At 31.5% G+C, this 25,887-nt stretch overlaps 1 protein-coding gene across 2 annotated transcripts; it reads right to left on the reverse strand.

Moving 5' to 3' along the window:
- Nucleotides 1-262: 262 nt before the first annotated feature.
- Nucleotides 263-9,053, reverse strand: LOC131644188 (serine/threonine-protein phosphatase PP1 isozyme 2-like). 2 transcript variants are annotated; one of them, XM_058914618.1, is made up of 5 exons: nt 8,860-9,053; nt 8,540-8,716; nt 1,890-2,449; nt 1,336-1,557; nt 263-534 (listed from the first exon to the last, which is right to left on the reverse strand). In XM_058914618.1, exons 2-5 carry the CDS (start codon nt 8,712-8,714, stop codon nt 511-513), a joined length of 981 nt encoding a protein of 326 aa, XP_058770601.1. In that variant the 5' UTR covers nt 8,715-8,716; nt 8,860-9,053; the 3' UTR covers nt 263-510. The 2 variants fall into 2 exon arrangements, with proteins under 2 accessions (XP_058770601.1, XP_058770600.1); XM_058914617.1 differs by having other exon boundaries at nt 8,856-9,053.
- Nucleotides 9,054-25,887: the final 16,834 nt, after the last annotated feature.

The following is a 25,887-nucleotide window of genomic DNA, read 5'->3' on the forward strand; positions in this document are numbered from 1 at the left end:
CAGTAAAGAAAATAATATGGATACTCGATCATATCCTTTTTCAATATAAATTATATGCACATTTGGTGTAAATTTTTTACATATTCAACGAATTAAATCTCACCATTATTAATAATTAAAAGAACAAAATTATATCAATTAATCTCATGCATGAAAAAATTGCATTTTCAATGCATACCAATTAATCTCATCCTTTATTCTCAACTTCCACCCATATACCAATCGTATATGAGCATTTCATTTAATTTCAGCAACAGATGAATGTCTGAATGCTTGAGAAGCTTAAAACTCATAATAACATAACATTACCAGAAATTAGTGTACAAAGAAAACATGGAAAAAATTATGGGCTGTTAAATCTCAAAATACAAATTTGTAACAGTGAAAAACAATGGTCTACATAGTTCATGACAGCATTTCCCTTTGTTTTTACAGTTCCAAAATAACATACGGAGCTCAACTTTTCTTCGCAGACCAGTTGTGACAGCAACCTTTTCGCCAAAATCAGCTTCATACTTTTGCACCAAGGAAGGACTGCAAGGAAGCAGAAAGGACGGAAACTTAGAAATACATTTGCAAATGCATCAACACCAACAAGTAAAAATATAAATCATGGGCAATAGGGATGTAAACTAGTGTGGTATATAACAATAATCTAGATTAAGTGACTGGTAATGAAGAGCTCTGCTGTTTAGCAAAAAACCTTCATACTGAAAAAGAAAAAAAATGAATGCAACAGTATCTGTATACAAGTTGGGGAGCATTTGAAACAATTTTGATTCACCCAATGGCTTTGACTGCTTGAGAGTTCTCAGTAGAAAATCTCCATGTATGTAGCTTTTTCCATTGCTAAATTCATTGCCCCAAATGTTTTCTTGCACGACTATCACATAAAATCTCAGATCATTCCAATAATTTCAAATTATACCAGATAAGGTTAATATGGAAATCATACAAAACTACAACTGTTCACAGGAAAAATAGTTATCATGAAATAAATCACAGAACAGCAAAGGTTTGATTAAACAAAGTCACCTTATCTCCAAATTCTGTGTTGTCATGATAAGCACTTATTTTTATAACTACTTTTTAAAATAAACCAGATTCTAAAAGAATGATCAAACATTTATCTAATTTAATATATGCTCCATAATACAGACAAATAGAGTCCCAGATAGAAGAGAGAGAAAATGTCAAGATGCATGGAATTGCCAACTCACCGTGATGGTTAAACTTCACAGATAAATACATATAACTGCCTCACAATCATAAAATATGTTTTACTCCTAATTTTGTGCATGTATTGCATCTGCAAATATTCAACTATCTTCCTACCTTTACACCTGCCGGAGAGTTTCCTGGTTTAGCAGTTGTTGTACTTCCGAAATTGAGCCTTGCTTTCTTATCAGCTGGCTTTAATATTTGGAAAGAGCACATTAGTGTCTCATCAACACTCATCATAGCACCGGCATTGTCAAACTCCCCACAGTAATTAGGTGCCGAAAATATTGTTACAAGCTGCCGGTTAGCAAAGAACTCATATCCATCCTCCACCACCTGGTAAGAAGATAACCGAATTTAAATTTAATAGCACAGATGATTGAGATGTACTATTCTTTAATACCAATATAGGAATGTACATAATGATGTGTCATACATAACTAATAAATCATTTGAACTTTTGAAGGGAGATTTTAATCCTCAATGCATAAATGTATCAAAGAATAATTCTAAGTTCGCATAAATTAAGTAGCTATTAATAAACCTGAGAGAAAGATTAGGTTTGCTTGAAATAAATTTTGTTTTCATATCATAGAAATAGAAATGGGGATATAAACTCAACTCTGAATACCCAGCAACATATTGAGAAGCAAAGGCAAAAGTTTAACCTGATGAGCACGACAAACAAGATCCAAGTCATGTTTCTGAAGAAACTCCGACACCTTATCAGCACCAAATGTATATGACACTCCCCTATCATTCATTCCCCAACCTTGAACTTCTTTGCTAGGGTCTGACCACAGGAGATCGCAAAGCAAACCTGTATCAGGCACATCAGTCGGCCGCTGTAAATTTCTAATTTGATCCAAATTATGTAAGTCGGGAGAAAGTCCGCCATGCATGCACAAAATCTTTTCATCAATGAGAGCTGCCACAGGTAGGCAATTGAAGCAATCCGTAAACACCTTCCATACCCTTACATTGAACCTTCTTTTACACTCGTCATAAAATCCATATATACGGTTAATAGAAGCACATTCATGGTTTCCCCTCAAAAGAAAAAAATTCTCAGGATATTTTATTTTATATGATAAGAGAAGACATATCGTTTCTAAACTTTGCTTCCCTCGATCCACATAATCACCCAAAAACAAGTAATTGGACTGAGGAGGTAATCCACCATACTCAAAAAGCCTTAGAAGATCAGAATATTGACCATGTATGTCGCCTGAAAGATCAACAAAAGGATATTCAGAAATGATTCCATAAATAAGATACTTTCTATTCAGAAAACAAAATATGATGTGGTGATGATAATACAAGGGACTACAATAGATGGATTATGTTCATATCAACTTAGATCTTTGTATTTCATGTGCCAAAACAATGTCATGTACACGGGTATATGAGATTCAAGCAACCTTTTATACTGCTACTTGCTAGGTCCTATTTTCCACTTATCTTTACTTTTCCGTTTATAAATAACTGCTTCTAGCAAAATTACCATTTGAACTCACTAGTATAAACTCTTCACCAACCCCCGTTGGTCTGGTCCAAGTGGCGTGGAGCTTAATTCCCCAAGTAAGTTTCAGATTTGAATCTTGTCAAAAGAAGAAAAAAAATAGGCAATAGAAGAGTTTTATCTCCTTAAACAGGTTTACCTAGGTCGACTCAGGTTAGTAGCATCCGGATATTATAGCTAGAATTTAAAAAATAGGCAATCGGTGTATAGTTTTCATTCATCAAATACTACATAGTGGATCGTACATGAAGGATATTATAGTTAGAATTTGAATGAAGCACCAAGTTGGTCTCCGGATTTGTAAGACGCTAGCATGCTGGTCTAGAAATTAAGAAATTGGCAAAAATGTCTCCAAAATTGTAGATTAGTTCATTTTAGTCCAGAACAAGGGATGTTACCTACTTAATTTTAGAGAACAACATGACAACACCCTACAATTTTAGAGCCAAAATATAGCTTCACTCGTTAAAGTTTTATCATTTCAAATAATTGCTTCTAACAGAACTGTTGAGTTCATGAATATACTAACAGAACTGTTACGAGTTCATGAATATAAAATCCTCAATCACCAAGTCATCAACCAACTTTGGGCAACCAAAAGTCATATTTCAAGAAGAAAAATTATTGAAACAAATAGCATATTAAAAAAGAGTTAAAAAAAGAAAAGGAAAGCAACGCCAACACCCCATAATTGGTTTTCATGCATACTGGATGTCTTTACCATCTTGAAGGAAAGTTTCTCAACTTTGAAACTTGATTTTTAAGTTTGATTGTACACTTATTTGGTCATTGGTCATTGGTCATTGGTAATTTGCATGTAACATACGTTGGCAGATGGCATTGAAAATTTCTTAGAACTTGGATTATCTCAATGTGAGACTCTTAAGTCTTAACACACGTCTCTCATGCCTGGAACTGGAATCTAGAGCGTGACCCAAGTGGTCTGATAGTGGCGACCCAATAGCAGGTGATCTAATTGATCTTGAATAGGCTTTGATACCACCTTTGAATTTGGGTTATTTCATCCAATGTGAGACTTTAAACAATTCCAAACAGTTTTTTTATTTGCTTCATTTTGTCCACAAAAAAAAAATACAGTACTTGAGCTAAAATCCTAGTCGACCATAGGGGTGGCAAAATGAACCAAGCCTGCCGGACATGCCCGTTTTGCCAGCATTTTTTTAAGGCGGGCCAAGGTTTTAAGTACACTCTAATATGCCCGCCCCGCCTCGTCCCATTTTTTGTGAGGGAGGCCATTAACAAGAATTTTTGCAATTTTTAGCCTTTATGGGGTGCAATGCCCGCCCGCCCTCATTTTTTCGCAGAGCAGGACAAGGTTTTTAAGCCTGCACCCTCAACTATGTTCGTCCCGCCCCATTTTTTTCGGGATTTTGCGGAGCAGGCAATGCCCAAGTTTCCACCCCTGGTCAAGCATAGATCCATAGGGTTGTATTTCAAGTTTGAAGTTTCAACCTTGGAATCTGTTAGGACCCCAAATAAGAATATAGACCCAAATATGCAATAATAAACCAGTTGTCCAAGCCCATTTGTGGAGTATGATGTTAGAAGAATATAGGAAATAGAAGGGAAAGAATGTAACATTTGTGGAGTATGATGTTAAAAGAATATAGGAAATGGAAGGGAAAAAAATGTAAGGTGGCAAGAGTTGAGGAGCGAGCAAGTGTTGTTTGACCATTCTGTTATAAGAGGAAGGGAAGACTGAAAAAGGGGCATCAAGAGAGAATCATTTTTGTTAGGTAGAGAAGTTTACATTCTGATGGGCTATGCTCTAGGGTAGTAGAGATTTAATTATTCCCTTCATCATTTCTGTTAGGCCAGCATTCTCATTTGGGGTCCTATTGTCCTAACAGAATTCAACAGAAACACTACCATCATTTTTCCCAGTTGTTCAATACCAACCCTGGCTTAAGTATGAAATGATAATAAAGAAGAATTTGGCAGACAACCTCAGATCGGATCTATTATATAGAAGAAATAAAATCACTTGTCAAAATTATGTGCTTAAGGATGTCAGGAAGTGCTATAATCTCAGATACAACATCATTGATCTTGATACAGTAAAGTTGGCATTGTGACAATTATATTGACTCATTACAGTTTAACAAATATGAGGCATTTCGGGGACACTTCAAAAAGCAATTCTTGCAAAACCTTCAACAATAGTCATGAACAACCATAACAGGAAAATTGTCTCTATGTAGCAATTACACACAACTTCTCTAGTAAACTCTGCTTAAGTTAGCTTGAACAATTATACTCCTAGTTACAATAATAGTCTACACACTAAACCGCAAAAGTGAGAGTGTGTAGCGGGATGGCAACTATTTGATAATTGCAGGTCTTACCGTTGTCCGATAAAATTTTACCTTCAGCTTGAGCGGTTCTTTTGGGTCACATAAAACCCCTAAGACCCTCCTCCATTTCAACCACCCAGATTGAAATTGACAGTTAGTATCCCCTTCTATTTCTCCATCGTTTTGTATTAAGGATCCAAGATATTTAAACCGCGTGACTTATGGGATGATATGGTCTTCAACTTTCATCTCTAGGTTAGAAACGCATCTCCTTTTGTTGAACTTAGATTCCATATACTCCGTCTTACTTTTGCTTAGGTATAAGTCATGCTTTACTAAAACTCGTCTCTAATTCTCCAACCTCTCATTTAAATCCTCCTGAACTTCTCATTTAAACCCTCCTTCGACTATCCAGTAGGACTATATCATTTGATATCATTTGCTAAAAGCATACATATTGATGTTAGCTCTTAAATGTGTTCTATGAGTACACCCAATATTAAAGTAAGAAGGTAGTGGCTTAAGGTTGAACCTTGGTGCATTGTAATGGGAAAATCGTCTGTCTCTCATACATATCTTGGATAGCTTGAATATAGACAATCATAACCCATTTCTTCTCTAGAGTTTTCCACAAAATCTCTCTAAGCACTCTATTATACATCTTCTCTAAGTCAATGAATATTAAGTGTAAGTTTTGTTGGTTCATCCGATATTGCTCCATCACACGTCATAGATCGCTTCCATGATTGACCTCTCAGTCATAAAACCAAATTGATATTCAGTAACTTGGGAAAACCAGAAGTTCAAAACAGTGCAAGAAAATAGAGTAACAGAGGAGAAAGCGGACAACTAAGCAGGACTGAGGAGGTAATAATGAGCAAAACAGAATATAAGAAAGAGGATGAAAAGAAACAGCTCATTGGGTCAGCGGAATTCAGAGTGACTTTCAAGGATGGCAGAAAGAACTAGAAAGGAGTAGCAACAAAAAAGAAGGATGCAGGAAGTAATCGTAAGGCTTCATAGAGAAGGAAATAAGAGAAGAGGCTTTAGTAGGAATAAGCACGCAAAATATCAAGAATACCCCCTCAAATGTCTAATTTTAAGGGCATACGGACGTCACACACAATATGATGGTGCAATTTGTTTTTCGTGATAGCGCATGTAATGATGTGGTGCTCTGGGCTTCACCGTGGCGGCCAGCAGCCGCACCGCTATTGGCCGTGATTAACTGCCTAGTTTACACCAAATGGTATTATTTCTTTCAAAGTGATAACATTGTTCTTCTCCTGCATTACATTTCAGCTTAAAATAAACAATCAAATAGGTGAGGACTTTGAATCTTAAAAACAATCGATACTGCCTTTTTTCCAATTATCTCATATAAAACAAAACAAATAGATATAGAAGAAGTTGATTAAGTAGTGCTGTCGATGGTGGATGACAGTTCTTGGCGGAGAGCTAAAATCCCGCCATACAGGCCACTTTGTGGCGCCGCTATAACGAAGTATGGTGGAAAAACCCGCAATATCGGCTGATATCCGGCATTGTGGCGAGTTCAAAAACCACCATGTATATCCGCCATTGCGCCGCCAGCATCATCAGCCTCTCCAGCATCATTGAGACGGAAAAACCTTAAGAATAACAAAGTTAAGGTTTGGTTTTTTCTATAGAATAAGCTCTCCAGCATCATCAGCCAACCCTTATTCCTCTGTGGCGGAAAATAACTCTGGGAAGGCATGCACAAAACATGGTCTAATAACAAGAAAATAAGCCTTGATTCAATTCAAGTGAAAAGCATAAAAAGAAAAGGGTTGAAGTATTTGATAACTTTGACAATAGGTAAAAGAGGCATGAAAGAGGCAAAAGGCTTGCAAGGTTTCAACATTCAATGGAGATGAGAACTACTGCCACAACTGTATCTGGTCAAGGCAGACTTGAAGTACTACCGATAATAACTTTTATTGTCCTAATAATACCCACCTACCCCTATGGCACCCACAAACTCGAGATAAAGGAATCCTTCAACCTGAGTTTGGATTATATGATACAAAATTTCTCCTAAACTATTTTACTTATTTATGTTCCTTTTTATACTACTGACTCCAGCTCCATTGAAATCTGGAGCTCCATTGTACTCCCTCCCACGAAACAGTGTTAGCACAATACTTGAACTTGATGATAATCCAAAATTGCTAAGAGAGTACTCTTAGCAAGCAACAAAACCGAATTGACAACGGAGCATCTCTTACCACCGATTTGAGGCACAAAGATCAGACTTTACCATTGGAAAAAGTCGAGAGGAACACCAACATAGGCTTGAGATTTGGGATGAAGACACTAAGGCAGCAACACCAACACGGGTTTAATCATTGCAAAGCCAAAATCTATGTTGGCGTTGACAATCTCCATGACTTGGCTTTGCAATGTTGAGTGCTGAGGAGTGTTTAAAATGAGAGAAGGATGCAGGAGAGGATGAGTGATGAACAAGTCAAACAGCAGATGACTGTTCTTCCACACAAAACCCTTTTCAACCTTTTCCCTCATCTTTGTAGTCTTGGATAGGAGAAGCTCTGGTGATGGGAATTAGTAAGGGGTACTATCGCTGAACAAGGGAGGCAGAGGCAAAGGTACTGCTGTAGTGAAATTGTTGAGGGAGAAGGATGTCACAGCAGTAGTGGCAGCAGTGGTTCTGATGTCAAAATTTATTCATTTGGCTTGTCCGACTTTGTTCAATGTAGATGTCACCCACTTGAGTGGTGCCTCAACCATAGAGCCAATGAGGTATGAAGGAAAAGTTGGGCTTTGCAACGGTGGAAATTGGGTTTCGTCGGGAACTTGTGTCCTGGTCGTTGGTAAACACATATGTTGTTGCAAAGAGACTCATTTATGGAGGCAGAGTGAAGCTCCATCGATGGGGCTTACCATAAAAATATGGTTTGAAGAAAAGCGTGGAAGTTGTGAGCTCCGTTGATGGACCTTAAATACCATAGAAGTATGGTTTGAAGAAATTGTGTGTGTGTGTGTGTGTGTGTGTGTGAGAGAGAGAGAGAAAGATCTTAATCACACAATCAAAAGTCATTGAAAAATATGAAAACAATCGGATGCTAACTTACAGTCAACAACAACTAAACAACTTACCTCTAAGTAACTACTATTAACAACTTTCATTCTCCTAATACCGAGAGAAGGAGAAAGCAATAGACAAACTTAATTCAAATTATCTCCCACAAACTTCGTCACTTACAGTCTTTGTAACACACTCACTCATAAGCAAGCATAGACAATACAAATACCCCAAAAAAGCACGTACAATTAGGCAGTAAATTTGTAACCACGCACAGAATACCGAAACACCACCACAATAATAATGAAACAACAAGAAAACCCAAACAAAACGTAAGCATATTATAAAACAGATCATCAAAACCCACGAACAAAGCAACAAAACAACAATACCCAGTTCAAAACAAAGAAAATTTACCACAAATCTTAATAGGAGCTTCAAGTTCCAATAAATTAGGTTGCTGCAAAAAAATCTCTCTAGCAGCAGCACACAGCTGACGGATCTCCGCCTCCGACAACTGAACCTGCTTCCCGGGACGGCTACGAACTTCAAGGAGCCGATTGATTATGTCATCCAAAACCGCTTGCTCCATTTCTGAAAACCAAAAGTCAACGTTTGTTATTGGATGTGAAAATCACGATGAAGATTAAGATGACGATAATTGATATAAAAAAATAAATAATAGAAAACGAAATCGTGAGATGAACAAGAGTAGAACAAGTTGAGGAATTACTTGCCGAATGAAAACGACGACTATGACGATGAAAACGAGGAGAACAGCGTCGTTTTGGTAGCGAAACGGTGTCGTTGGAGGTTTACGGAGTGAGAAGTTTGGGTTTCATTCATTCAAGAGAGAAGAAAGAGGAAAAGTGGCAAGCAATTTCATATATCAGTGGGAAGAAAGGGGATTCGTATTAATTAGGTTACAGAATGAACACACGTTTCAATTTTTCACTTCAATTTTATTTATTTTTCAAATCATTAGAAAATAACCTAACAATCTTTTTACTTTTACTTTTTGTAAATTTTTTAAATTTCTTATGCCTTTTCTTTTTCTTTTTGAAATTATCTCTTATTTCTAATTATTAAAAAAATGTGAACACCCCCGTATCCTTGAATTTAGTTGGATATTGATACCTTCAACCAATCAAATGATATAATTTTATGCCACATCATTTATTTATTTTAATTTAATTTAAAATTAATTAAAATTTTATAACATTTTATAGTAAAGATACGGATACCCAATTTAAATTCATGAGTACCAAAGAATTTGCCATTAAAAAAATAATGTTAAGGCTATTTCAACTCAAGGTGATAGGTTATTTCCCTTGTTATGATAGGAGTAATTCTTAAAGAGAGTAAGGAGTGAGTTGAATTCAAATTTTAATAAGATGTAGTTTTGACCAAAAAAAAATATATTGAATATTTTAAAAATTATGTAAGGAAGTATTGACCATTGAGATTTTTTTTGGAAAGATTTTTTACAGGTCTTTTTGGTAAGACTCAAAAAAGAGCTTTTATCTTTTAACTTTTAGTTTTTTAGCTAACATTAATAAAAAAGTTTTGTTTGATAATGCTATTTTAACTTTTAGTTTGTAGCTTTTTTATCAAAAGTTATTTGAAGTAGCTTTTGAGCTCGTAGCTTTTAGCTTGTGACTTTTTTTTTCATTTATATCCTTATTATGTTAATAAAATATTATTATCCTTATTAATTAAAATGATCATTTATGTCATTTAGTATCTATTAGCTAATGAAACAACTAATTTACCAAACACTCATGGTCAATATTTTAAAAAACGGACCAGACCGGATGGTCGGACCGGTTGAACTGGGAACCGGCTAGATAACCGGTCTGGTTCGATTGTTGGATCGGATATGTCATTGAACCGGTGTGAACCGTTGTAAACCGGTAAAATCGGAAAAAACGACAGTTTTCTAGAACCGGTGATTTAAATGCATTTTTATTTTATTTTAATTTTAAAAACTTAAAACAACATCATTTTAATTATTTTAATAAAAAATAAAAATAAAGATTTTCGGATGCGTTAATTTTGTTGCAGACAATGAAGTTACTTTATTATAATTTATTCAATTAGATTATTTTACGATTAAATTTTGTTTGCAAATATATACTTTGTAATTTTGTACTATTTTATTATGTGTGATACTTATGTTTAAAATTTGAATTTAAATTATGAACTTGTGAATTTATTTAGGATATGATATTTTTAAAAAATTTAAGTGCCGGTTATATTTTGTAGAGACTGAATCATCATGTTCGACATGTTTTATACCTATATAATTTTGTTATAACAACCGGTCTGTTCAACCGAGTTATCTGATATAGTCATGTGGTTAGACCAGTGACTCAATGGTTCGACCAATAAACCAATGACCCAGTACCTTCACCGGTTTAATGTTCGGTCCGGTTTTGAAAACACTGCTCATGGTAGCTTATCAGCTATCTGTCACCAGCTATCAGCTATAAGCTATCAGCTAGTTTTACCAAGCAGAGTCTACGAACTAAAATTTTAAATATGGATTTTAATAGATTTGTAGCACAAATTTTAAGATTTCTAACTTTTTTTTTTTATAAATTTATAAGATTTTAAAGATTTTTAGTATAAATTTAAAAATCATAATAACAAGTAAAAGAAGAGTAATAAATAAATATAAATATTTGATCATAAAAAAGTGATATAGTTTTTAAAGGATTCTAATTTTATTCAATAAAAATAAATGTAATTCTAACTTTATATATCATTCTGATTAATATTTTAACCTATCTAAAGTTATACTAATTCTAGTAAGATATGTTTTTTATTTTTATTGTAATTTTGTTCCAATGAAAGTTGGGTTCTTTTAATGAGAAAATTATAGATCACAAAAAAAATTATTATAATTTACTCATCAGGATATGTTGAATACAATATGGTATTGTCATCTTAGCTAGATTATAGACAACCTTATTTGTATGTCTCTTAATAAACTACACACTACGGTTATTAAAATGCGTGAACAAAATATCCTCAAATATCATGTAATCTCTTTTAGAGGAATGAAAAAATATCAACAAATATGTCTGCATTTGATTCAAATTCCACATGTTTCATATGATGGTTGTGTGCTCGGTTGAGAGTCGAAAGTAAACCAAAAGCTTTGTTCACTCGAACATCGCATATAGGAGAGAACCACTCAGTTTTAGCTAACATAAAAGCATCATGTTCATTTCTGACACAAACACAAATTTTCACTTTGTTGTTTGTATACGAAAAAGAAACATCCACATTACATTTAAATTTGCTAATTGATAACTTACTCCATTTGTTACTATAAGTAGCTTGATTAGAAAGAGGATGTCTTGTTTTGAATTTCTTATTAATTTGTCATGGCTGGAATAACGTATCCGCTCTATTGAGAACTTTCTTGTTGTTCGATAACATTGTTCTAAAGCTTGATCTTGCTTTCCACCCAAATACCCCAAATAAGAATGGCAAATAAAACAATTCCCAATAGATAAAATTCAAAAAATATTGAAAAAAGTCGCATGAGCATCGACTCCAATGCTATCTATTTCACGGATAATATAATAAATGAGGTTTACTGCCAAATATTTTGACTGTTGTAACAATTTGGAAAGACATGCAAAAAAATCATTGATGCCATTATCACATAAAATACAGATATTTGGAAAAGCAATACCTTTGTTTTAAAGTCGGTGTCGAGTAAGGATGCAATCTCAACACATCCGTCATATTGTGATTTTAATCTTTGGTGGTGCTTGAATTTTCCATATAAGGGTCCAAGGTTCATATCACATGATGAAAGTAATGCCAATAAGATCATGGGTACATAATTTGCAGATACTTCTAATCAAATATTTCTCATTAGTATAGAGTTTCCAAACATGCATATCTTAGGTAACCGAGTCAAAAAGTGATGTATTATAATTTTTTTAAACTAACAAGATCAAAAATTGTGTTTATCATATGAGAGTTCCACCTTTTGTTATGGGTTAATAAAGAACCACAAAAGAAAAATGATTTTGAGCACTAAGTTGATGAGGTGTTCGGAGAATAATAGATTTGTTAGTGGACCACTTCTCATTAAAAAACATTTATATCTAAATCATCTCTTATGCACCATAAGTTTCCTTCTTTTAAGATAAATTTTGCACTCCAAATACTACGCTGCGCAAAATTAGGATTGCGCCCTCAACTTAAAAGTGCACAAACTAGTGAGCGGAAAGTAGTTCACTTTAAATATGGGAGATAACAGTGTTCAGTTCTGTGAGTATATGTCGTCTTTGTTTACAAAGAAGATCAAGATTGAAAGTATTGATATTTAAAAAGCTCATACTCTATATGATATTAGCCATAGAAAGTCTGTCCAATGATAATTAATGTTGTCCCTATGTGTGAGATCACGATGTACCCCATGAGGAAGAATTCATCATTTTCTCAATATCATAAACCATAGATGAGGGTAACATATGTGACCCTTATGTACACCATTTTAGTGTTATTTCACTCCAACATCTTAGTTGGCTTTGATTGTCAATTACAATGACAAGTGTCTTCTACGAAACTTGATGTCAACGGTGGAGTTTCACGAAATTGCGTAGAATGATCATAATTTGTTTAGTTTCATTTCAGTCTATTAACTTGATGGATCATAATGAGAAGGAAACATTCATATTGGGTAGAACACTCACCTAAAGTTCAAAGACTCACCCAAGCAAATGAGACAGATATTATATATTCACCTAAAATCTTAAGGTGATATGTATACGGGTCATCTCACTTATAAAGTGCCCAACCTCCATTTTTCTGAGCAATGTGAGACTTAGAACTCACACTTGTTTCTCAATAAAACTCACACTTGTTTCTCAACAATCTCCTCCTGAAGGGTGAGTCAACCCATTATACTTTTCCTCAAATAGAAGCTCTTTCATCGACACGCTTGTACCACTATTGATAGACACAGTTACTCGTCATAGGCAGTATAACATGACACGTCGTCTAACCACCATCGTGTTAGGAAGACTTTCAATACAAGGAGTTGGTCCTTTACTCGAACCACCGACTCTAATACCACTGATGGGTCATCGTGTGGGGGGAACATTCTCATTGGATCGAACACTCACCTAAAGAATAAAGATTCACCCAAGCAAGTGAGAGAGACACCATATATTCACCCAAAATCTTAAGGTGATAGGTATATGAGTCATCTCATTTATAAAGTGCTCAACCTCCACTTTTCTAAGAAATGTGAGACTTAACTTGTTCATCGATACAATCCACACTTGTTTCTCGATATAACTTACAAGCTCTATACACTTTGGTCCAAAAAAATTATTTCATTTTAATTATTTAATTTATAAAAGTGACTACATGTGTCCCTAATGTTATGAATATTAAACATTTTGATTTTTTTTTACATCAATGTGTTTTTTATAAAGTGAAATGTAACTTAAGGGGTCAAAATAGCATGAAAAAAATGTATATGATTAAAGTGTTCAATGTTTAAAATTTATAGACTAAAAATATAACAAAAAAATAGAAGGGAACAAAATAATTCAAAATAATTTAAAGGACCAAAATACTACTTATACATCTTTAGTTTAAGTGATGATAGTTTTCTTTTTTCACATATACGGGAAAAAATTTTGAGAGTTAGGTAGGTCGTAGTCTTCCCTTGTTAATAAGAAGGTCTATCTTGCTCGACTCCTGCAAAATAAGTAAGCTTTCCCAAGATATGGAACTAAATTCTACCACAAAATCTCTAAGTATTTGTGATTTAATACTTCATTTATGTATATATTGGATATCATACTCAGGCTGTTCAACCACATAAAATATCATCCTCTTGCTAAAAATGGGTTCTTTAAGACCTTTCAATAATGTATTTGGTTTTTACCATTGCCTGATGCCCATGAAAGCAAAGCTTAAGTTTTCTCTTGCATTCTGGTGACGATGAATACACAAGGTGTCTGGTTTTGTACTTCTCATTCATTACTCATTTCCCTTCAAGTACTTCAGTTAAGGGTTTTATCGTTCTTTGAGGTGTAACTTCTTGAATTTCTTTGTCGGTGATATCTAGATAAACTATCATTTCTTCCTTTAAAAATGGGAGTTTGTTTAAGGAATTGTTTGAAGTCTTTAAACATAAGTTAGGATCTTATGCAACTTGTTATCCAAGTGACTTCAAATACAATAAGGGTATATTGTGATAAAACAAATTTAAATAACTTTAAATAAATTTGAAGGATTTTAGGATTGATTTTAAGAAATAACAAGAATAAAGTTGAATCCAAAAAGTAAACAGCATCAAGTGAAATATAAGGGAAAGAAAGAACGCAATAGAGTTATACTGGTTCGACCCAAAACAATGAGGCCTACTCCATTCCCCAAGGATCACTCAGTGAGATTTCCACTGCCACAGAGCTTTAAACGCATGCTAAACCCTCAAAATTATTATACTAAACTTTTATCTCATGTTCAATTTTAAACCTTTATAATATCCAGACTTCAATAGAATAACCTATCTTGTTTTACAATTTTTTATCGAAATGATAAAACAATGGTTGAAATTGCTGAGTTGGTATCATCTTTATTTTGATGTTAATTTAATTTGAATTATCTATAATTTGACTTGTTATTATTTCAATTTGTGTATAATTTTGTATTAGTTGTTTATTTGATTATAATTGTACCTTGAGCTACCTTCACATTTAATAAGTTAGTTTTGAACCCTTGACAATATGTTTATTAAGCTTGAGCAAGTTAGTCAAAGTCAACATCTTTTACTTTGTCTCGAATCACAAGTTAGAAAGCATGATTCCAATCAATATATATATATATATATATATATATATATATATATATATATATATATATATATATATATATATATATATATATATATATATATAATTTGAATCAAACTTCAATTTGAATTTTTAATTTTGCGCCTATAAAGCTAATTCGAACCAAGGATATGTGTGATTCAAATGACAACACTCCTTGAGACAAATCACAAGGCTTTTTGACTCGAATCATGACAATGGACTATTTTTTTCAAAACAACCATGATTCAAATCATACTTTTGTCTGATTCAAATTATAAGTATAAATTATGATTCAAATCAAAATGAGAATTCCCTCCTTTTACTATCTTGATTCAAGTTATTCTTTTTGTTAGTTCAAATCATAACCTCGAGATTTGACTTGAATCACTTTGTTCTTTTCCTCACATTTTTCTGCTTAACCTCTAACACCTATATAAACCTCTTTTTGTCAATTTTCTAGACAATGGAAACACACTTCCTCCTTGTTTCAATCTTGTGGAAAACTTCCTAGAATGTTGATATTGTGAGATATACGTTGTGTTGTATGAGATTCTTTAGGTAACTTTCATCATCTTCAATGTCGAAGCAAGAAACTATTATTGTGGTGCTCAACTCTAAAGATTGAGTTTGAAAGGTAGATCCAAGGTACATTAGGGAAACTAATATTTTTTTGTAAAGTTTTGTTGTATAAATATTTCATTTTGTACCTATGGCGATTGACATCTAAAAAAAAAGATTTTCTCTATAATCCATTAAGGATTTCGGTAGAAATGAGTAAAGGTTGATGCATAATAAAATTAGAAATTGTTCAATCATTAGTGTGTCGAACAAACAAGATAATCAAAATTGAACCGGTCATTAAATCGAAATATATATGGTTTCAAGGTTTAAAGGTCTAATCGAGGTTAAACCGAAATCGGACTGATAGTCTTTAAATGTTTTAGTTTTAATTTTAATAGAATATAATGAGTGATAGTAAATAAAATAAATTTAATAATCTTGATTTTACACCATAAAAAATCATAAAAAGTGGATTTGTCTATTTTTTTTATTAAAATTACTATATTAACTATTATTATTAATTAGTTTGAATTTTTGACATTAAGTAGTCATTAGAAATATTCCATACACAGTGAGATTGTTTGAATTTTTTTTAGAAGTAAAACTTTGTTATTACAACGAGATAGAACAATTTTCATTTTGACCCACTTTTATTAGACCCATATTGATAGACTAGTACTATATCTATTATATCTAAGTTTAAACACAATTTATTTATCTATCTCTCTTCCTTCTTAAGAATCTGTGGCGAAATTTCATAAATGTCCCTATATTTCAGAAGTGCATTTTTGAATACACATTTTTCTGAAGAAAAAAATTTTGAATTCGGAGATGCACTTCCGAAATAACCCAATTTTTGGTCTCGGGATTTTTCAGATATGCATGTCCGAAAAAAACTCAATATTGATTAAAAATTTAAAATCAAAGTGAATCAATTGTATTAATAGTATAATTAATTGTATTAATTAAAATATATAATTAAATATATACTATTTTAGTCAAAATATCTATTTAATATAATAAAATAAAAGGAATATTAATTATTTTATAATATAATATATATATATATATATATATATATATATATATATAGTAATATTTAATTGATCGATTAATTTACCAATGACATATTTGGAATATTAATATTCTTTTATTTTACGATGTATTTTTGGTTAAATGTACGGTTTAACGTCTTTATTTTATTTAGTTTGTGTTTTAATTTTTGTGTTAATATATATAGTAACATTTAATTGATCGATTAATTTATCAATGACATATTTGAAATATTAATATTCTTTTATTTTACGATGTATTTTTGGTTTTTGGTTGAATGTACGGTTTATCATCTTTATTTTATTTAGTTTGTGTTTTAATTTGTGTGAATAAAATTTGATACGTAAAATTTAGAAGATTGAGATATTTCGGATATGCATATTCGAATTAACCAATATCCCAAATTTTGGAAAGAGTTTTTTCGAAAATGCATCTCCATAAAAACACCTCACATTTTAAATCAACGTTAAAATAAGTGATTTCGGAGATGCATATTCGAAAATACCCAAAAATGGGTGTTTTCGAAAATGCATCTCCGAAATAATTGAAAATGTGAAAATTGATGATTTCAGAAATGCATCTCTGAAATAAAAGGACATTTTAGGGTTTTTTAGCAGAGGTCTTCATCCCATGGGGTTATAAAAAAATTGTCAAGTATAAATCACTCTATAAAATGAAAATCTTAGTTATGCATATTTATAACTCAATTTAGCCATGTTTTGGGCTTAAAAGAGGTATGCCTTTGCAAGGACCATTTTGTCTAAAAATAAAATAACTTTTTATATAATTTTATTTTTATTTAAATAATAATATAGGAAGTCTAGTTCAAACAATTGGTTTTGACACATTTACCCAATTTTTTAGTCTTTTACAAGTTCAAATGCTGCTAGGTTTTGATGATCACAGGTTTGGTTCATGGTTCAACCAATTCAATCGGGCAATCTGATCCGATTTTTATTACCATGAGAACAAATGTTCAGACAAAGAACCGGAAAGGATGGCTCAAGGTCATTGTAGAACGAAATCTTGGAGCATGATTATTGTATCTATAAAGATTGTTGGATCAAGATCAAGTGAGGATCTTGAAAGTTTACAGTTTCAGTGTTCGGCTACAACAAAAGAGAAAATCAATTTAGACTTGTGTTGACAAAGTAATTGACTTGTAGTGTTTAGCGTTGTTGATTATTCGTAGTACCAAAAATACTTTTGCGTATCAGTTATGTAAATAGTGGAAGACTCTACAATTTTCAATGGTGAAAGCATTGAAGAGTGGATTAAGCTATAACAAAGATGATTGAACTAAAACACTAGAAACTTGGTGTACGTTTATCTTCTCCATAGTTTTTTTTATATTTCTACATAGTTTTGCATATTTTAATTTGTTTGTCACTTGTAAAATATATTGTGATTTAGATTTTTATCTTACTTATATAGTGATTTATTGTATAAGTTTATGTTTGTGATAAATATAGTCCATTGAGTATTATATCTTTCAATTATGATTGTAAAGGCTTTTATTTTTAAATAGAATAACTAATTGATCTAAATCCAATTTGATCCAAGTGTGAAAATTGAGTTATGATCATTGTTGCAATTTTTGTCAAAGCAACTTCATCTATTCCAGTTGTGTTAAATTTTTACTGTCTCATCTAATTGTGATAGACATTGAAACATATCCTTTTCAAAATCATCGACTATATTTTAATTCTGCTTGCTATCTCCACACGAATTCATAAAACTTTGATTTCGTAAAATAAAATGTTTTCAAAATGGTTTTAGGGGAACAATTTATTCAATTTCACCTTCTTATATCAATGCAATCCTCATATTCTCCATCAACAATGGTTACACAAGATTCTAAGTGTTTGCTCTTTCAACACTAAAATGATATTTTAAGCATATGAGAAAATTTAAAGCAGAGAAAGTGTAAAAGAGAATGTAATATTTATAATTATTGGGTATTTTCAAACACTCACAAGTACTCCTTTTATATTGAAACATTTAGTGAAAGAAATAAATATTTTTAGGTCTGGGTCTGAATCATAATCAATTATACTATGACCATAATCACTTATGACTTAAAGAAGTATGATTTTTTTGCTGGATCTGAAACATAATCATTATAAGGCTTCCATAATCGATTATTAAGTAAGTTCACCCCATAATCGATTATACAAGTGTCATAATTGATTAAAAGGCGAGTTTCATTGTATAGTCGATTAAGAAAATATTATAATTGACTATACTTTGTCTTAAAGAATTTTTCCCAAACTAAAGTAATTTTAAAAGAAGTTTTGAAAACAAATGAATTTTGAAAAAAAGTTTGAGTGTGTGTGTGTGTGTTTGATGTTAGTACTCTAAGATCATTCACACCTAATATTATATAAAGGGTCCTGTAAAAAAATAAAAGAGTATAACACTAAACATAAGCGAGCTTTTAGAAAATGAAACTTATTCATGATGATGTTCTTTAGCATTTGATTCTTTTGCACCAATCACCAAAAACTTCTTGCTTGTTTATTTGATTAATAATTTCTTTTTCGTTTGTTGATGTTTATGATATTTGCTTCAATATCTTTTTCATCATCAAAACCTTGTTATAAATGTTAAGCACGTAGAACCATAATGGCATCAGACATTGTCACATTTCTCCATATCAATAACGCGAACTAGGTGCGAGTCTCATCCTTGGGTAACACACTTCTTCTATATCTGCTAAATGAATTTCTTAGCGCATTCAAATTGTGATAGGCCTATCCAACCAACTCTCTTTTAACTTTATTTGTGTACTTTTGATAGCCATTGATGCATATTCAACATCGAGAAAACTTGACTGAAGATTCTCCAACCTTCTTTTTGAACCTCTTAATGAAGTTGATTGTTGTTTCATCTACTTTTTGTTTTAGGGTCATAACATCGATTGTCATTACCTTAGAATGAGGCAAATAAAACTTGTCATGGAAACATCCCTTAATGTCTACACAAGTCTGTATCGAGTTTGATGGGAGAAAAAATACAACAAAAATTGTTATTCTTATCAATAATAAAGGGAATAATTATAGTTTGTGAAACTCATTTTAGTTCCCCTCATCGCACTGCTCAAGCAATCTCTCAATAGACTACATTATCGACTTGCAATCTTCCTTGAAAAATCTAGTAATACTAGGAGTCTTTTAGCCTTAAGGCAAATGCACCAATAATGTCCCACCACTTTGAATATAAGTTCCTATGGATAAGCTTATCCACGGGCTTAAGTTGGAATCCAAAATGATTATTGATTGTATCATATATGAGATTGGGATCTAAATAGTTATTGTATAGGAGATCTAGCCTCAACTATAGTTGGTTGGCGCCACAAATTATATGGGAGGTTTGGAAACCTTATTGGAAAAGGATATGATGTATGGGATTTCCATTTGACGATATTGACAAATTTCTACATTGTTTCTTGCAATAGTTCTACACACCAGTGTGTTACATTGGTAAAATGAATTTGTGATCCATGAGAGCTCATCAATATAATCGATTATTGATCGAGTTACCATCAAACCCACCAGGGGTGATACAGATTCATCTATTTATGGAAGGTGTATGTCAAATTAACTGATACAAGCGAGAAACATTCTCATGAAATATGAACCGAATAGTCCCTAACTAGTCTTTGAATTTCCACTGTTGGGCCGAAGGCGTTTCCTCTAACGTGATAAATAGTTTTGCTTGAGTAACACTGCCATAAGACGATACTTGCTACATACCAATTTGTCACACTACCTCAAGTGTGGACATTGTCATACATATACGTTAAAGTTGAAGATTATCATAATTATGTGTACCATTCTCCATTACACCTTCTATTGGGTTTGTCGTGGCAAAAATACTAGGTTGAGAATAACAATGAGTAAAAGGTACGTGATGTATATGAATATGTTTGATATGGGAAAAACCTACAGTTGTATAAGTCAGATGACTTTGAGTAATAAATCATGCCTGAATTTTGCCTTGTTGAACTCATTAAGTTGTTGACATGACAACATTGTCACATGAATTGACTCAACTAATCTCTAGTGATCTCACTTATTGAACCTTGTTATGAACCATATGTTGTACAATATTAGTGACTATTGATCCACGATGCTTATATTATTTCCAGACCACATGTAGGTACATTAAGCATAGTCACGACCTTTTGATTGGATACTTATAAGAGGATTGACTCTGGGTCCTATCGAGTGTGCCAAATTTGTTATCGAGCTCTAAAATTTGGTTGATAGCTCTCAATAGTGATTATGAGTTTGACAAGTAATTACATTGAATGAGGAACCATATCCCTAAACTATGAGTTCTTAACTACTCTGAAGAACATTAAATACGAACGTGACGAAGTTTAAATACTAGTTATGAAATGCATAAATATAACATTATGGCATACAAAAAATATTATCACATTTGACTAACGATTGACTGTGTTTATACTCAACTAACATTACTTTGGAATAACTCTAAAATCATTTTATTATTTTGAACGACATTTTAATTATTTAATGTTTAAATAGGAGTAAAAATATGTCACAATGATTGATATGAGCCTATGACTACACCTATGTCAAGCTCTATTCAAATCAGATTTCGTGCTTCAAATGGAAAAATTTAAGTTTTTTAAAATCTAATTAGTTAAATATGTTTGAATAAAAACTAAAAGAAAAACCTTTTAAATCTAATAAGCTTGTCTCACTATTAGTATTATACTATGTTTCGTGTATATTTTTAATAACATATACATATGATTGCACTATTTTTTACACATTTAAATTTATTATTATACATTACAATTGAAATATGGTATGATGTATAAAATATTTTTACAAATATGTTAAATATTAAAATAAAATTTAATCTCGTAGATTTATTAATATTTAAATTTAGTCGATTTGAAGATGTATAATACTATTTATTTAAGTATATATTCCTATGAAACAAGATTTTAAATAAAAGACTAGTTTATTTTTATTCTTGTAAAAAGTATTATATATTTTTATTAGACCCATATTGATAGACTAGTAATATATCTATTATATCTAAGTCTAAAACACAATTTATTTATCTATCTCTCTTCCTTCTTAAGAATTTGTGGCGAAATTTCATAAATGTTCCTATATTTCTAAAGAAAAAAATTTTGAATTCGGAGATGCACTTCCGAAATAACCCAATTTTTGGTCTTGGGATTTTTCAGATATGAATGTCCGGAAAAAAACTCAATATTGATTAAAAATTTAAAATCAAAGTGAATCAATTGTATTAATAGTATAATTAATTGTATTAATTAAAATATATAATTAAATATATATTATTTTAATCAAAATATCTATTTAATATAATAAAGTAAAAGGAATATTAATTATTTTATAATACAATATATATATATATATATATATATATATATATATATATATATATATATATATATATATATATATATATAGTAATATTTAATTAATCGATTAATTTACCAATGACATATTTGGAATATTAATATTCTTTTATTTTACGATGTATTTTTGGTTGAATGTACGGTTTAACATCTTTATTTTATTTAGTTTGTGTTTTAATTTGTGTGTTAATATATATAATAACATTTAATTGATCGATTAATTTACCAATGACATATTTGAAATATTAATATTCTTTTATTTTACGATGTATTTTTGATTTTTGGTTGAATGTACGGTTTATCATCTTTATTTTATTTAGTTTGTGTTTTAATTTGTGTGTTAATAAAATTTGATACGTAAAATTTAGAAGATTGAGATATTTCGGATATGCATATTCGAATTAACCAATATCCCAAATTTTGGAAAGAGTTTTTTCGAAAATGCATCTCCATAAAAACACCTCACATTTTAAATCAACGTTAATCGCACCCAAATCCTTCTCCTTGATCCACTTCCTCCTATCAGTCGTGTTTATTCCTTAATCGCACAACAACAGGTCAACTCCACATCCAATTCCACAATTCTTTATGCAAACAACAACAATTCCAAAGGCAGAGGTCGTGGCTCAGGCAAAAATTCAATGGTATGCACCAATTGCAGCAAAACTAACCATACCATTGAAACCTGTTACCTCAAACATGGTTTTCCCCCAGGCTACCGCAATAAGAACCCTAAGAACACCTCTGAGCAGAAAACACAGGCTACTGGAAAGACACTACCCACTATATCCAAGGAGGAATATCAGCACTTGTTGCAGCTTCTACAACAATCCAAGAAAGACACTCCTAAAGATGATAAAGCTGCCATAACAGGTATGAATCATACAGGTAATGCTCTTTCTAACCCTTCTACATGGACTTTAGATTCAGGTGCATCTCATCATGTCTGTCCCCATTTCACTTGTTTTTCTAAAATCCATTGTATTAATCCTGTGCATATTAACTTACCTAATAATACTCACACGACTGCTCACTTTTCTGGAACTGTGCATATTAATCATTCTCTTAGTCAACAGCATGTGTATTACATACCTCAGTTTAAGTTCAGCCTAATATCCATTTCCAAACTTTGCCAAAATTCTGCTTATAGTGTAACTTTCTTACACAACTCCTGTTACATACAGGATGTGTCTACCAAGCAGAAGATTGGTCAAGTCATCCCTCTTAACAAATTGTACATTTTATATAGCACACCTATGTCTGCTGCTAAAACTCATACCTCTTGTAACAATGTCATTTCTACTATTTCTGATAATAATATTCCTGTTTCACTGTGGCCTCATAGATTGGGACATCCCTCTAATGAAGTATTATTACACATGTCTAAATCTTTCCCTGATATTACATTTCATAAACATACACCCTTTCATACATGCCACCTCTCCAAACAATGTAAACTGCCTTTCCCAACAAGCAATACTAAATCCAATAAATGTTTTGACTTAATTCACATGGATATTTGGGGTCCCATTGTTGTTCCATCTTTAGACGGATTTAAATACTTCCTAACCATTGTAGATGATTTTTCTAGGTATACTTGGACATTTCTTATGCATACTAAGTCAGAAACTAGACAGCATGTCCAAAATTTCATTACACCTAACACATATAACCTAGCTATATCACATGGGCTAAAGTACAAGGCCCAATATAACATTAAGTACCTAAAGGGTCCAATAGAAATAATAACATGTAATCTAATACATAAAACATAAAGCAGTTTATTTCTTGTTTACTTTTCATTTTCATTTGCACTATCACAGTCCTTGGATTTCGACCGATGATGTTAAGAATACAACTGATTTATTATAATTTAGAGCTTAAGCGCTTATGACCTACTACTATGGGCCAGTTTGTTTCAGCTTTAAAAAATGGATTTTTTCTTTGTATTTTTGAAAATAGATTTTCTAAAACCGTTTTTCAAAATATTACAAATTTTTTTATATTCGTTTTTTCTAAAATGAAACACTTAATTTGACATCCTATAACATAAACATAAATAATTGAAGACCAAAACTTAGTCAAAATCATAATTTTTTAAAAAAGTTGTATTTCAAAAATGATTTTTATGAAAATCTATTTGAAATAGCTTTAAAATTAAGTGATTTTTTGAAATTTTGATATCCAAATTTTTTCCCCATAAATAGATGAAATACCTAAAATCACATTTTAAGAATAACTATTCAAACAAAATTTTCATTTGAAGCTTTTTAAAAAAAATTCTTTGTAAAAAAAAATTTCACAAAATTTAGTAACACTATAAAAATCATTTTAAAAAAAAGCCAAAACAAATGGGTCCTATATAACATAAGTGCTTTATTAAGTAATTGTATAAAGAAACAAACTAATTAAGTGTCCTCGAATCAGTGAGTGGTCATGTAATGAAAAACTCTACATAACTTCTATACATGTTGGTAAGTTTGATAACGCAAACTCAACTTAGTTTAATTTAGGGTTAATAGCAATTCACCCCCTTGCCATTAGGGCGAGATTCGGTTTTGCCCCCCTGAAGTTTTTTTTTTGTAAACCACCCCTTATAAGATACAGATTCTGTTTTCAGAACCCCCTATCCCTTGTTTGGCTGACTGGACGTGGGGGATTTCTTTGTTTGGCTGACTGGGCAATGCAAGGTGGCATCCATGTGGAGTGTGTAAAAATTACAAATTGTAGTTTTTCCAAAATTTTGTCTAAGACAAGATTCGAACCCTCGTCCCCTTTGGTTAAGCTTATTGCACATTTCCACTAGACTAATTAGTCTATTATGTCTTTTAATGAAATATATATACTTTTTAACGTTAATATTTTTAATATTATATATTGTAAATAATTATTACTGTAAGTAAATAATTAATATTTATATGTTAATAATTATTACTGTAAGTTTATAATATTATATGTTTTTAATGTTAATAATTATTACTGTAAGTTTATAATATTATATATTTATATGTTTTATATATTTATATGTTAATAATTATTACTGTAAGTTTTTTAATATTATATGTTTTATAAGTTTATAATATTATATTTTTAATATTATATGTTTTTATATGTTAATAATTATTACTGTAATTAATATTTATATGTTTTATTATAGTGATATTTTTTGTAATAAACTAACGTTAATATTTTTTGTAATAAACTAACGTTAATATTTTTTTATAAACTAACGTTAATATTTTTTTGTAATAAACTAATGATATACTAATGTTTTTAAAAGTATATATATTTTATAAACTATACGTCGTAAAATAAGTGCTTTCGGAGATGCATATTCGAAAATACTCAAAAATTGGTGTTTTCGAAAATGCATCTCCGAAATAATTGAAAATGTGAAAATTGGTGATTTCAGAAATGCATCTCTGAAATAAAAGGACATTTTAGGGTTTTTTAGCAGAGGTCTTCATCCCATGGGGTTATAAAAAAATTGTCAAGTATAAATCACTCTATAAAATGAAAATCTTAGTTATGCATATTTATAACTCAATTTAGCCATGTTTTGGGCTTAAAAGAGGTATGCCTTTGCAAGGACCATTTTGTCTAAAAATAAAATAACTTTTTATATAATTTTATTTTTATTTAAATAATAATATAGGAAGTCTAGTTCAAACAATTGGTTTTGACACATTTACCCAATTTTTTAGTCTTTTACAAGTTCAAATGCTGCTAGGTTTTGATGATCACAGGTTTGGTTCATGGTTCAACCAATTCAATCGGGCAATCTGATCCGATTTTTATTACCATGAGAACAAATGTTCAGACAAAGAACCGGAAAGGATGGCTCAAGGTCATTGTAGAACGAAATCTTG

The sequence above is a fragment of the Vicia villosa genome, linkage group LG1, assembly GCF_029867415.1.
Source record: "Vicia villosa cultivar HV-30 ecotype Madison, WI linkage group LG1, Vvil1.0, whole genome shotgun sequence".
Lineage (NCBI taxonomy): Eukaryota > Viridiplantae > Streptophyta > Magnoliopsida > Fabales > Fabaceae > Vicia > Vicia villosa.